Source organism: Erythrolamprus reginae, chromosome 6 (genome assembly GCF_031021105.1).
Source record: "Erythrolamprus reginae isolate rEryReg1 chromosome 6, rEryReg1.hap1, whole genome shotgun sequence".
In the NCBI taxonomy this organism is placed as follows: Eukaryota; Metazoa; Chordata; class Lepidosauria; order Squamata; family Dipsadidae; genus Erythrolamprus; species Erythrolamprus reginae.
Genome location: NC_091955.1, coordinates 80,921,876 through 80,936,463, shown reverse-complemented (window position 1 = coordinate 80,936,463; position 14,588 = coordinate 80,921,876). Strand labels below are relative to the sequence as shown.

Below are 14,588 nucleotides of genomic sequence, written 5' to 3'. Positions count from 1 at the left end.
TACAAGCATCTATGAGAATAAATGATCTTCGATCTTGAAATATGGTCAAAATTAGACATTTGAAGGTTTCTACATTGATACTGTGTTGTCTAGTATTGTAAGAGATGGAAGCAGTGGTGGGCTACGAGCCGGAACGCTAAATTGTGTTCGCCGCCGCGGCTCGCAGGTTCTTGCGGGGCCAGCACGATTTTATTTCCGCACCTGTGGAGGTAGCAAAATCATGCAGGGAACTGCAGATGCGCCTGTGTTTCGGCGAGGGTTTTTTGCTTCCCCGAATGCCGAAACACGGGCGCACCTGCAGCTCCATGCGCGATTTTGTTACCTCCACAGGTGGGTAAGCAAAATTTTTACCTTGAAAATAACAATTTTGAGTTCTGCAAACACATTTTATGACTGATTATTAATAGATTTAAATGAAAATCACTCTCTATACTTGAAGGTTTTATTCAGATACAAACAAATCACGGCTTTTGTTACAATGGATGTCTAGAAATAGAATTGGTCCTCACATAAATGATGGCAGAGGAGCCAGCACAAGATACTTCCATGATATTTGTTTCATTAGCTTACTGGTGCTCTCTCTGCTTTTTCCATTTCTTATTTACTATTGGTCCTTTATTGATACAAAGTGTCAGGGTAACTTCCATGAACACAAAAATGCAGAATACTACAGTGATCCCTCGAGTTTCGCGATCTCGAGTTTCGCGAAACGCCATATCGCGAGTTTTCAACCCGGAAGTAAACTCCACCATCTGCGCATGCGTGCCCTTCCACGCATGCGTAGATGGTGGAGTTTCCCCGCCGGGCAGAGGCTTCCCTGGGTCTTCCCCCTCTTGCCCTGGTAAGACAGCATCGGCGCGAGCAACGGCGTGGGCGGGCGGGCGGCACGCGCGCGGGAAACCCCACCTCCGCCTCCCAGCTGGGAAGCGGAGCCAGCAACAGCGTGGGCGGGCGGGCGGTGCGCGCGAGCCTGGGGACACCCTAACTCTGCTTCCCAGCGCGCGCGCGTTGCTGGGGAAAGCGCGCGCGCTTGGGGACTCCCTAGGTCCGCTCCCCAGCTGGGGAGGGAGTCCCCACCCCGCGCGCGTTGCTGGGGAATGCGCGCGCGCTTGGGGACTCCCTAGGTCCGCTCCCCAGCTGGGGAGGGAGTCCCCACCCCGCGCGCGTTGCTGGGGAATGCGCGCGCGCTTGGGGACTCCCTAGGTCCGCTCCCCAGCTGGGGAGGGAGTCCCCACCCCGCGCGCGTTGCTGGGGAAAGCGCGCGCGCTTGGGGACTCCCTAGGTCCGCTCCCCAGCTGGGGAGGGAGTCCCCACCGCGCGCGCGTTGCTGGGGAATGCGCGCGCGCTTGGGGACTCCCTAGGTCCGCTCCCCAGCTGGGGAGGGAGTCCCCACCCCGCGCGCGTTGCTGGGGAAAGCGCGCGCGCTTGGGGACTCCCTAGGTCCGCTCCCCAGCTGGGGAGGGAGTCCCCACCGCGCGCGCGTTGCTGGGGAATGCGCGCGCGCTTGGGGACTCCCTAGGTCCGCTCCCCAGCTGGGGAGGGAGTCCCCACCGCGCGCGCGTTGCTGGGGAATGCGCGCGCGCTTGGGGACTCCCTAGGTCCGCTCCCCAGCTGGGGAGGGAGTCCCCACCCCGCGCGCGTTGCTGGGGAAAGCGCGCGCGCTTGGGGACTCCCTAGGTCCGCTCCCCAGCTGGGGAGCGGACCTAGGGAGTCCCCAAGCGCGCGCGCTTTCCCCAGCAACGCGCCACCCCAGGCGCGAGCAACGGGGTGGGCGGGCGAAGGGCGGCCGGCAGTGGAAGCAAAAACACCATCTGCGCACGCGCAGATGGTGTTTTTACTTCCGCACCGCTACTTCGCGAAAAATCGATCTTCGCGAGGGGTCCTGGAACGGAACCCTCGCGATGATCGAGGGATCACTGTAATACAATCTAAATTGGAGAAAAACAAACATGAATAGCATATTTGCTCTTCTCCAACTTGAGACTACAGTATCAACAGCAAATGTATAAATTAATCAGAAGACTCTCAGAAATGGTCCAAAGGGGAGGGGGGAGAGAGAAAATGAAAGAAGTAATGCCTTGAGATTTCAAACAAAAATCAATAAACAGTCCATGAAACTTGCTTGAATTTTTTGGGTTCAACCAGCTGCTCCAGTGCTTCTCGGGAACGATCTGCAAAAAAGTAAATTTATTTAGTTTTTTAAGGTTAAGGAAATGTTTGACAGAGAATAAGACTAAATAGATCTGCTCTGGAAATCTGACATTGTTAATACAGTAGTACCTCGTGATATGAACCCCTCGTCATACGAACTCTTCTTACGAACTTTTTTCGCCTTATGAACCTGCCGGCGGCGGGATGCCCCGCCTCCAGATGGTCTGCTGGGCACTGCTGCCCAGCTGTCCCCTTCCGAAACAACCGGGGCGCTTCTTGACGTCCTTTCTGTTCGGCCGAAACGGACTCCAGGAAAGACATCTCAGTGACATCAAAGCTCCACCCCTGGAATTCCCTATTGGGATTCCCCACCTCCGTTGGAGTCTCCCGACCAGCCAAAAGCTCCACGGCACTTCTGGGAAGGTGACAGCCGGGCGGTGGCACTTTTCGGCATTCTCCTGAACCTGAACCCGAACTTTTGCCGAACCTCCGGGTTTGGCGTTAGGGAGAACGCCGAGAAGCCCCCGGCTGTTTCAGAAGGTGACAGCCGGGCAGCAGCGCTTTCCGGGGCTTCTCCCGAACCCGAACTTTTGCCGAACGTCTGGGTTCAGCGTTTGGGAGAACGCCAAGAAGCGCCCCGGCTGTTTCAGAAGGTGACAGCCAGGCGACGGCACTTCTTGGTGTTCTCCCAAACCCGAACTTTCACCAAATTTTTCAGGTTTGGGAGAGCGCCGAGAAGCGCCCAGGTGGCAGCGACCAGCGGAGCGCCTGTTTTTGAGCTTTTTTGGGGGGGGGGGCTTGCATGCATTAATCGGTTTTCCATTGTTCCTATGGGAAACATTGTTTCGTCTTACGAACTTTTCAGTTTACGAACCTCCTCCTGGAACCAATTAAGTTTCTAAGACAAGGTATCACTGTATCTTTAAGCATGAGTCTATTAATATACAGTGGTACCTCAAGATACGAACCCCTCGTCTTACGAACAACTCGTGATACGAACCCGGGGTTCAGAAAAATTTTGCCTCTTCTTACGAACTTTTTTCGAGTTACGAACCGGCATTCGGAGACTGCTGGGAAGCCGCGCGGCTGTTTTAAAAGCTGACAGCCGGGCGGCGGGGCTTCCCAGAAGCCTCCTGAATGCCGGTTCGTAACGCGAACAAAGTTCGTAAGAAGAGGCAAAATATTTATGAACCCCGGGTTTGGTTCGGGAGGTTGCTGGCAAGCCCCCCAGGCCGGCTGCGACCTTTTAAAACACCCGCGCCGCTTCGCAGCTGTCTCCCGACGCCGAACGCTAAAGCCGAACTTCCGCGTTCGGCTTTGGGAGACAGCTGCGAAGCGGCGCGGCTGTTTTAAAAGGTCGCAGCCGGCCTGGGGGGCTTCTCAGCACCCCCCCGAACCCCGAACCCGGGTTCGGGGGGGGTGCTGGGAAGCCCCCCAGGCCGGCTGTCACCTTTTAAAACAGCCGCGCGGCTTCCCAGCAGTCGCCGAAAGCTGTTTTTTTGCGGGGGTTTTTTTTGTTGCACGGATTAATTGACTTTACATTGTTTCCTATGGGAAACAATGTTTCGTCTTACGAACCTTTCGTCTTACGAACCTCCTCCTTGCACCAATTAAGTTCGTATCATGAGGTATTACTGTATTTAAATATTTAAAGAGATTGACTAGGGCTTTCCAATTTTTGGAAACCAATTTTACAATCATAGGACTCTTGTTTTAACCTCACCCTGGCTTTTAGATAGTGTAATAGTACAGTAGTTCTAAAATACAAAGGATATTTGGCATTTAATGCTTCACCCTGCTTTACTCACATCCATTTTTAAAAATATTGTTTGAAAATAGAAATGTTTTCTTTCAAAGCCACGTTATGTCATGCACATGATATTCTGCAGCTCATGATGTCATAATGCATGCAATGTCATTTTGATGTCACTTGATGGGGTTTTCAGTGAACATCTAGGAAAATCTATTGAAGATTTCCAATCACCTGTTACAAGTGGGCATCCATGAAACAACAGAATATATATCACAGGGCAATGTGTGAGGACAGCTTCCACAGCTATATCCGTCAAATTAACACAATGTTCCATATGGATCTCCTATTAAGGATAAAGAATAATGCCATTAGTAGCTTATCACTAATTAAGTAAATAAAAGCTGTTTTGATAAATATGTTGGAACAATAAGATTATTAGAAGAGAAATTATAGAAGATACTAATGTCTCAAATAAAGCCATGGGTGTTCCTAAACTCTCAAGAGATAAATTGCTCTAGAGCAATTTGAATCTCATATGCAAGAGTACATTGAAATTTACCAAAGATTCTTCTTAATAATAGCTCTGTTCATTACTTCCAAAACAAAAATAAAAAGGTGAAAAAGGTCTCCTTCTCTTCTGTATTTCAGTACTATATTAAATATATAATGACATGAAGAAAGCAGCATATGAGTTAGAGAAAAATCTTACCTCTATCTTAATTTTAGATTCAGAAAATAGTGATAAAATATACTTTTGGGCTGGATGAATTTTGGAAGCATGGGAAAACTGATTTTATTAACACCTTTGATGTTGATAAAAATATCTTTGTGGGGGTAGGGCAATTTTCTCCATTCCTGCCCCCACATGTGTAATTAAACATATCCAAATATTACCTTTAAATTGTTTGAACACATTCCACTAACAAGTGCTATTACGCCATCATCAGTGACCTAAATGGAAAAAAAGATATTTTATCAAACAGGAGCCAAAATATTATTTCTTTTCTTCCAATAATGGAAATCTATATACAATCTATTGTTTTTTATTTATATGTGTTTTCAAAGGGTGTTGCTTTAAAAACAGAGGTACAGTAAATAATAAGGCCATAATAATGGTTCTTTAATTACTAAGGAAAGTTGAAGTTTTTATAATCTAAACCAGTAAGTAAAAGCTTGGGAAAAAACTGAAATTTAAACGTATGAAGTTTAGAGTACAAAGATAGGATGCATAGGTATGAGATAAGGGATACCTGCCTTAATAATATCTGTAGAAACAAATCTTCGAATTGTGGTTGATAGCAAAAAGAAAATAGCAGGATGATGTGACTGTAAATCAGATGCGTGCAATTTCGGCTAAATCAACAGAATTTTATTTTTCAAACCACGTGAAATTATTATTCCACATTACTCTGCTTTGGTCAGATCACAAATGAGGCACTAGTCCACTTTTCAGCAGCAAAAGTTCAGCAACAGACAATAAAGATGAATGCAGGATTGCAAACTAAGCCATATGAAAAGAGATTGAAAGAGGTAGATGTGGTAGAAAAGACTCAAATGTCAATAAACATTCAGTTTCAGTTTTAGCTTGCTAAAGTATAATCCCCAGTGCATTATGGGACAAGGCATAAGGGACAAACGGGAAACCTTTGCACTAAAAACATCGCTGAAAAAAGAAGTATATTGTTAAACAGGAAGTACATTGGTGGAAACTATGCTATGGTACTGCTGAAATGACAGTTATTGTAATTTTGTGGTTAATCTACAGGAGGTGAACAAAAAAATGGAAACACTTGACTTTTTGGCAACATAATGTTTGAACATGTTCAAATCAATCAAAACTTGACATATTTTAATGTTTTTTTTAATTCTGTTATTTGATACGTTTTTTTAAACTACCTTTTTTAAATAGAAATTTAAGGAAATTGGTTATAACCTTCTAGAAATGGCAGACCTCTCAGACTTTTAAAGAGGCCAAATTGTTGGTGCTCGAATGGCAGACGCTAGTGTAACAGAAAGTGCCCGAATGTTTGGCGTTTCAAGAGGTAATATCTCAAAAGTAATGTCTGCTTTTGAAAGAGAAGGGAAAACGTCCTCAGCCAAGCACAGGTCTGGTCGAAAGTCGAAGTTGTCTGAGAGAGACCATCGGACTCTAAAGCGAATTGTTAGAGCGGATCGCAAGACCACAGCTCCTAAAATCATTGCAGAGCTCAATAGACACGTACAGAACCCAGTTTTCACAAAAACTGTTCGAAGGAAGCTTCACAAATCTGGATTCCATGGAAGAGCTGCAATTAGAAAACCTGTGCTCTCAAAGACAAATGTTTCAAAGCGTTTACAGTGGTGTACAAACCACCGGAAATGGTCCCTCGAGCAGTGGCGAAATGTGATTTTCTCTGACGAATCATCGTTTACCCTTTTCCTGACCTCCGGACGTGTTTACGTTTGGAGACAGCCAAAAGAATCATTTCATCCAGACTGCCTTCTCCCAACCGTCAAACATGGCGGGGGTTCACTGATGATCTGGGGTGCTATTTCTTGGACATTTCCCTTTATGGAAGAATCAAGAACTGTTTCCAGAGGGAGATGCCATCTTTCAAGATGATAATGCACCAATCCATAGAGCAAGAATTGTGAAAGAATGGCACAAGGAACATTCTAATGAAGTTCAGCATCTCATCTGGCCACCACAATCACCAGACCTTAACATTATTGAGCATTTATGCTCGATTTTAGAGATTCAAGTAAGAAGTCAATTTCCACCACCATCGTCTCTAAAAGAACTGGAGGGTGCTTTAACTGAAGAATGGGCTAAAATTCCTTTGGAAACAATTCACAATTTGTATGAATCAATACCTCGGAGAATTGAGGCTGTATTTGCCGCAAAAGATGGACCAACACCATATTAAAAGATATTTTGATGATTTTTCAAGGTGTTTCCATTTTTTTGTTCACCCCCTGTATATGCAAGCAGGAAAGATTTTGCTTCATTTACACTAATAAAGTAAAAGACATTACTGTAAAGGAACAGGAAAACAACTTGTGACCCTGTGATATTAAGCCTGCTGCAACGTGATAAAATGCTGTAAAAACCCCACCAGTGGTTATTTGGGGAGGGAGGTTCTTAGGCTTGAGAGGTATCTTCCTGTTTGCTTCCTCCTGCAGAATAAAATTTATTTTACAATCCCCACCTCAGTACATTCAATATGGGTAAAGATGAAAATATAATAAAAATATACAGACTGTGCGGAAATGGATAGATTAAAGTTAAAGATAAAGGATAAAGAAGATACAGAATACTTTTAAACTTGGGATTTATTTTATCAATGGCGAGACAATAAAGGTAGAAATTGGAAACTGGAAGAATATTATTATATACAACTGAAGAATATTATTACTAGAATTATATATATGTAAAATGACACAGACAATACAATGCTTACTAAATTCTTATATACTTTAAGAAAAATGTATAAATAAAAACATATATAAAAAGATGCTGTTGTACTAATGCCTTTCACTCTTACTTGGGTTGATGAGAAATCAACACTATGCAGGGATTTACAGTTCTGTCCAAGGGCTTGTAAGGATGAGTCTGTGATGTTGTGACATCCTCCTATGTTGACTATTTGTAAAAGGGGGCAGTTGAGGGCAAGAGCAAGGATTCCACTGTCTGTTAGGTTGCAGCATCTCTTAAAGGAGGCTTCCTGCAGATAGGGGCATGATAAGGCCAGTGCTGCAGCTCCTGTTAGAGATGGAAGGAAGGTTTTTCTCTTGTAGATAGAATTCTATTACCATACATTTAAATACAAAAGTTTGATTTCATTGTTTTAGTTTACATAATGTACATAAAATGTTTTTGTTTTGCTGATTTTTTAAAAAAAAATCAATTATTTCCTTTTCTGAACTTTGGGAAGTGTTTTAAGAGAATTAAGAGAATAATTTTCTCAACCAAGATTGGACCATCTGTTCATTATCACCATACTATTCTTCAATACTTTTTTTAAAAAAAATCTATCATAGGATAATGGATCCACAATGATTCACATGTACCATATTTTTCGGAGTATTAAGATGCATCGGAGTATAAGACACACCTAGATTTTAGAGGTGGAAAACAAGGAAAAAGTATTCTGAACCAAATGGTATAGTAATATATTATTAATACCAGTGCAGCAGAATACTTTTTACAGCTATTTATACTTTTAACAACCATGTACACTTTTTACAAACTTCAAACTTGATAGCTTTAAGACTAGTGGACTTCAACTCCCAGAATTCCTCCTCGTCATGCAAGCTCAAGAATTGGAGTTGATGTCCACAAGTCTTAAACTTGCTAAGTTTGAAAAGCCTTCCATCCCTAAGGGGTTTTCAAACTTGACAACTTTAAGACTAGTGGACTTCAATTCCCAGAATTCCTCCTCCAGTCATGCTAGATGGGGTAGTTAGAAGACAAAAATAGCCCCATTTTTGTGAAAAACGGGCCCTTTTTTTCACAAAATTGAGATGGGCAAAGTGTCTGTGAAGCCTGCAGAGAACTCTCGGGTGCTGGGGGTGGCAAAAATGCCCCAATTTTTGTGAAAATAGGCCTTTTTTGGGGGCCTGTTTTATTTCCACAAAAACGGGGGAATTTTGGTCTTCCCCTAGTCCCCAGGAGCTCTTTGCAGGCTCCCCAGACCCTCTGTTCACCCCGTTTTTGTGAAAAATGGGCTCATTTTTTACAAAAATGGGACATGGGGGTGAGGCTTTCGGGACAGCAAATTTGGACTACTACACTGAGCAGAATGGGGAAAGGAGGATTTGATGGCTTAAATGTTTCTTTTGAGTTTTTCAATGTCTCAACATTTCACCTATGGGAAGCTTGCAAAAAGGGGGCTACTGATAATAATAATAATAATAATAATAATAATAATAATAATATTCATTCAGTTGTTGTTTCCTGAGATGCCTCAGCTAGTATAAAATATTTCTGCTGGGCCCTTTTGACCAGTGCTGCAAAGTGAATTCCCCAGATCAGGTCCTCTTTTATGATAACTCCCAGAAACTTAAAACTGACCACTTGCTCCACTCGGTCTCCTCCAATGATAAGCAAGGTTTGGATGTCTGATCTATTCCTTCTATAGTCCACTATAAGCTCCTTAGTCTTATGTGGAAATTTTGCTGTGTATGTTGAAAATGTGCTTTACAAGCAGGATAGCTGCTTAGCAAGATGTGGTGGGCTAAGGTCTTGAGAAAAGAGGAACTTATGTTAGTCACATATATAAAAATAGTTAGGTTGTCCTATTTAGGCTGAAGAAATTAGCAACTGCCCTGTTGCTATGGCAAGGTGGCAGAATCCTGAAAGTCATGTGCTTTTGTGGATTTAAGGTATGTAAGATAAAAGTGAAGAATGGGAGGCCTTCAATCAGTCACAAGCAGCCCCCTTGACTGCTTGTCTGATTGACTCTTATTACCACATGATTAATATAAGTGCTTTATATTTATTATGCTCTAAATGCTAATAAATCTCTGAAATTTAAAGTGAGACTTTTTGTGTGCTGTCTGTTAAATTGTTATTAAGTGCAGCTACGGTCATAATCAGGTTTTTCCCGATACACCTTGAGCTTGTAACAGAAGAAGAAACATACTTCTAATGAAGATTTACCCTTTATATTCTTGTATGTGATATCACAATGCAAGCACAAAAGGCCAGAGTAATATGACAATGTTTATTTTAGGATTTGGGTGATAGAGTGGTTGAGAACGCACACTTATGGTGTTAATCTTTAAACTATTAAGTATTAATAACTTGAAATATCCATCTTTGCTAACAGATCATTGTTGATTGATGTGACTGAGTATTAAGGTGATTACAAACATTTTAAATTTATATGCTGACATTCTCACTGTCTTAGTTGTTATTTTATTTTTAGATTTCCTGAATGGATAGTCTGATTTAAATACTAATAGAGTTTGATATCTTTATTTGTATATTATTATCAGTATAGACTGCCCTTTTTAGAACAAAAAAAGAAAAATGGAGACATTTCATTAGAAAAATGTCAGCTATGCTTTTATAGTACACAATTAAGTTGTATTAAAATATGGGTCAATTTGGATACACTGTGCCTAGCACTCAGAAATGGGATCTCCGGACTTCCATTTAAAAAGTTTTGGTTCATATCTTTTTACTTTAAAAAATCTGTAAGGCATATAAATTAAAATAGAACATAACAAACAACCCAAAGAGCCATCACTTGTATCTCCTAGTGCTCTTTTAAATAACCATTGTGCAGAAAGTATACCTTTAGAAGTTATGGTCAGCCTGTTGTTTTTCCAAACATTTACATTCACCTTTTTAAGATACTTGCAGTTACAAAGTTGTTGCAAGGCATAGTCTGAAATATCACAGTCTCGAAGATCCAGTGATTCTACTGCAGGGTGAAGAACCTAAAATTGACAAGTATTTCAATCAGATTTTACTTTTTAAAAATGTAAACAAAGCATAACAAAATGGGCCACTTAAGCTTGTTATCTATGGATATTTTATTCCTTAGAATCTAGACTGACTGATGACTCATGTTTGGATTTTTAAACCATGACTTAACTACAGTATATTTCTGCCTCCCACTTTGACTTTTGGAACTCATTGAGGTCAAGCTCTCAAGGAATCAGACTTCATTACTCTATGTATTTACTTGCAGGAGTGCCCTATCTGTCATTACTTATATTTAATAAATCCTAGATAAGGCTCCTTGCAACTACTCCTTGGAGTAGATATATGTCTGACCTGAGACAGCTAATTCACAGGGGTCACATATAATGCAATATTGCAACATGATTTTTATAGCTTTGGTTTTAACACAATGCAGCCATTTGGGGTTTAGCAAATCAGGATTTAGGATTTAGTGCACTATGTGAAACCCATCCCAGCCATTGGCCTTAATTATTGAAGATGATGAAATAAAAAAATATGCTATGGAGGACGCTGAAACCTTAGCTTTTTAATCATAACTATTCATCAACATTTTAACACTCACTGAAAGTAAAAAATCATTCAGCTTATTTTTTTTAAAATGGTAACATTTTACATACTGTTCTAAGACATGTTTTAACAAGAGATAATCCCTAATTTACTAGATTGATAAGTTATAAATTATTTACAAATCATTTATAGTAGCTAGATTCACACAGCGTGCTAAACTAAAATATAGGAGGGTCTGAAAGGGTCTTCATGGTGAGGCAACAAAACTCAGCATATATACAGTTTCTAAGATTCATTTGTCATTGGTTACACACATAACTTTCATATAGTCTAGAGTTTATGTCCAGGATGCGAGAGGTCAGTAAATATTTTTATGGCTCTCCTTTTGACTCGTGTAGTATACAGGTCCTCAATAGAAAGCAGGTTAGCACCGATTGTTTTTTCTGCAGTTCTGATGTATGTCTTTCATCCAGCAAGAATCATGTCATTTATATCAAGTAATAACATCTACCTCTTCTTTCGAAAGTTTGGCCAAGGGTAAGACTAATAGCAATGTAAACCTTTTAAGAGTGCCACAATTTATCCCTCATGTTTAACATCTTCTGCATATCACTTTACAGATAAACCTCCATTTTAAGTCACAATGCTGTAAAAGTAGCAAAGACCATGATCTAAATGGAACCTTACCATGCTAATATTTGTATCTGTTATCCATCCTTGGATACTCAATGATTTAATCAGCTTATCTTTGATGTTGGGAGGCAAAGACTTAATATCTGCAGCATATTTGGATATATTTCTTGTTAAACAATGAATGCACCTGAGGAGGAAAAAGAAAAACAGTTATTTGTTGACAATATTTTGTAGCGGCTGCAGTATCATATATAAAATTATATTGTCTTAGTCGAGAATATATATGGCTTTCTTTTATAATATAAAAGCCAAGTACAAAAGCAAGCATTTTTTTAAAAAAAATGTATTAGGGTACTTCACTATAGACATGCACAATGTATAGTAGTCACAAACAGGAATGTGAACAAATGAAGTACAATAATTTTAAACATATTTTAGTCACAAACATGCTTCTCATGGGTGTTGATTGGATTATAGTGCGATAAATTACGTAATAATTTCAAACTCTGCTCTGAAGAATTTTGAAGATATTCACCTATGTATTAGAGATTTCTCAGGGACAGATGAGATTAGTTTTATATTTTGCAGCAAGTCATAAAGAAACGTGTGAACCAAGTCAATAGTAATTTATTCAAAAATCCATGATTAGGCCAAGTATGGTTTATGATGTATGATCTAAATCAATTCTATCAGTTTCAATCTCTTATAGGTAGCCATATTTATTTCTCATTGGTTTAGTGATAACTCTCAATAAACCAAACTTGTGGTTACTTATTTCACCGAAATATGAGATAAGATACTTGTGCAAGATAAGCTCATGACAACTTGATAATTATCCTCAAGACTCTTGCGTATCCAGACTTTTTCAAGTTTTGACGTTAGACCAGCTAATTTGCGATTTCCCAGATCTTCCTTTTAAAAATGAAAAACCCTTGCCATCCTCCTCTGACCACTTTTTTAAATGATTTTGCAAAGCTAATTATTATTATTATATTTGGCAAGCTCTTTTTTACTCAAGAGAAAATGTGATGGTGGGGTGGGAGGAAATCTGTGAGATGGAGGACACAAGTATAACACAAGCATGTACAAAAAATGATACTATTTGGCCGCATCTTGCAGATTTTGATACCCTCCCCAAATCCTAGGATGCTTAATTCAATCCTGGAGATTTACATTCACCCTTATAACCCTTCATCCTGCTTCTCAGAAATACCTGTTGGAATACAAACTCTGTGCTAGCACCAGAGCCAGAAGGGGAACTAAATGTGTCTAAATTTGCTTTGGCATCAAATTTTGCCACTTTTGAGGGAGGGGAGTGCAAGAAAAGGAAAAAAAGAGGGGCAGACTGATGTTGGTTGATGTAAGGGCAGAACAAGACATGGATTTTTGAACAACGGATAAAAATGTGTAATTATGAATGTTATTTTTAATAGAAAAATAGAAGATTGATGGCAGAAAAAGACCTCATGGTCCATCTAGTCTGCCCTTATACTATTTCCTGTATTTTATCTTAGGGTGGATATATGTTTATCCCTGGCATGTTTAAATTCAGTTCCTGCATATTTCCCAACCACGTCTGCTGGAAGTTTGTTCCAAGCATCTACTACTTTCAGTAAAATAGTATTTTCTCACGTTGCTTCTGATCTTTCCCCCAACTCACCTCAGATTGTGTCCCCTTGTTCTTGTGTTCACTTTCATATTAAAAACACTTCCCTCCTGAACCTTATTTAACCCTTTAACATATTTAAATGTTTCGATCATGTCCCCCCTTTCCCTTCTGCATTCCAGACTATACAAATTGAGTTAATTAAGAACTAATATTTTAAGGTGTATATATATATATATGAACCTGTTTGTGAAGTGGTGGAGAATTTTTTTTTAATTGGGGGAAAAAGATTTTGCCACTTTTACGAAAGAGCCAGGATCCGGAGCCCTTGGGCCTTTCTTTTATTCTAAACATCAACACGCTTTTTTGTTTTTAATCATTGCTTCACCTCAGGTCAGTCAGTTAGCTTCCCGGGCTTCCCTGGGGACCGACTTTCTTCCCACCTCCTCCATTTTTCCCTCATGGAAAAGGCATATCGGGTAAAAGAAATTGCCAGCGCTGTCCCTAAAATATTAAAAAGATTCCTGAGGGACCCAGCGTTGGTCCCGTTATTTAGCAGAGCAACGAAGAAATAAACGGCAGAACCACCAGGGGACGAAACGGAAGGAGGCCGGATGAAAGAAAAAAACGGGACTCGGGAGAGAAATGTCCTCGGTGACGGGATGACTCCGGGACGACCGGCCCCACTTACAGCTCCAGGAGCGAACGAACCGCCCCTCCGAAGCGACAGCTCATCGCCGAGCCTGGGCCGCTCGCCTCCTTCCCCTCACAGGCAAGGCGGGGGCCGCCCTGCCGGCTCACCAACCGTCGCTCATTGCCTCAGAAATGGGCGCACGCTCGCACCCTTCCCCTTCCCCTCACGTCAGCCCCCTCAAAGGCCGCGGGGCGCGCTTCGTAAAGCCTGCCGAGGGCAAGGAGCTCTTGTTATTCTCAGAGTCTCTTGGGCGACAGCAAAGCACTTTGGGAACTGTAGTTTTTCAAGCCGCCGCGAGATGCTTTCCGGGATTCGGAAAGGTTTTCGCCCCGATCGAACGAGAGGAGGGCGTGGTCTCTAAGATACGGGGTGGGGGGCGGGAGCGAAGATGGGGGACGTCGCTTTCGGTTTTCGTCCTTCCGCCACGCCAAGTACGTGGGAGGAAATGGCAAGTGGCGTAATGTGTACATGCATCAGGCTGAAGGGACGTCATAATGTACATAAGGAAAATTTAATGCCTATACGTTGAAAGAGCATTTTAGTCCCTTTGGCATTAAGAACCCTTGTTTTCAAAAACAGGCGTGTTCCTACAATTCTGAGAAAAAGAGGGCAAAACGCCATAATGTCAGTAAATAAGTATATTCCAGGAAATATTTTGATTTAAGTATCTTCCAGGAAATATTTTGATATTAAAGTACCAGGAATAGGAGCAAGATGACCTCCAGAGTGGATAAACAAAACAATTAAGGGGTAATTGGTAATGATTTGATGGATTGGGAAAGTTCGCAAA

General features: G+C 41.5%; 1 protein-coding gene across 1 annotated transcript; it reads right to left on the bottom strand.

The window, feature by feature from the left end:
- Nucleotides 1–428: 428 nt before the first annotated feature.
- On the bottom strand, nucleotides 429–14,233 carry AMN1 (antagonist of mitotic exit network 1 homolog). Its single transcript, XM_070756440.1, has 8 exons — nucleotides 13,796–14,233; nucleotides 11,553–11,685; nucleotides 10,186–10,330; nucleotides 7,429–7,646; nucleotides 4,799–4,855; nucleotides 4,136–4,247; nucleotides 1,918–2,171; nucleotides 429–667 (listed from the first exon to the last, which is right to left on the bottom strand). The coding sequence occupies exons 1-7, from the start codon at nucleotides 13,837–13,839 to the stop codon at nucleotides 2,098–2,100; spliced, it is 783 nt and encodes a 260-aa protein (XP_070612541.1). The 5' UTR covers nucleotides 13,840–14,233; the 3' UTR covers nucleotides 429–667; nucleotides 1,918–2,097.
- Between the last annotated feature and the right edge of the window lie 355 nt (nucleotides 14,234–14,588).

Coding starts and splice junctions, on each gene's coding strand:
- AMN1 (XM_070756440.1), bottom strand. CDS start 13,839: ATGAGCTGTCGCTTCGGAGGGGCGGTTCGTTCGCTCCTGGAGCT. Junction 10,331..11,552: donor CAGATACAAATATTAGCATG/GTAAGGTTCCAT, acceptor TGTCAATTTTAG/GTTCTTCACCCTGCAGTAGA. Junction 7,647..10,185: donor GCTGACCATAACTTCTAAAG/GTATACTTTCTG, acceptor CATCTCTAACAG/GAGCTGCAGCACTGGCCTTA.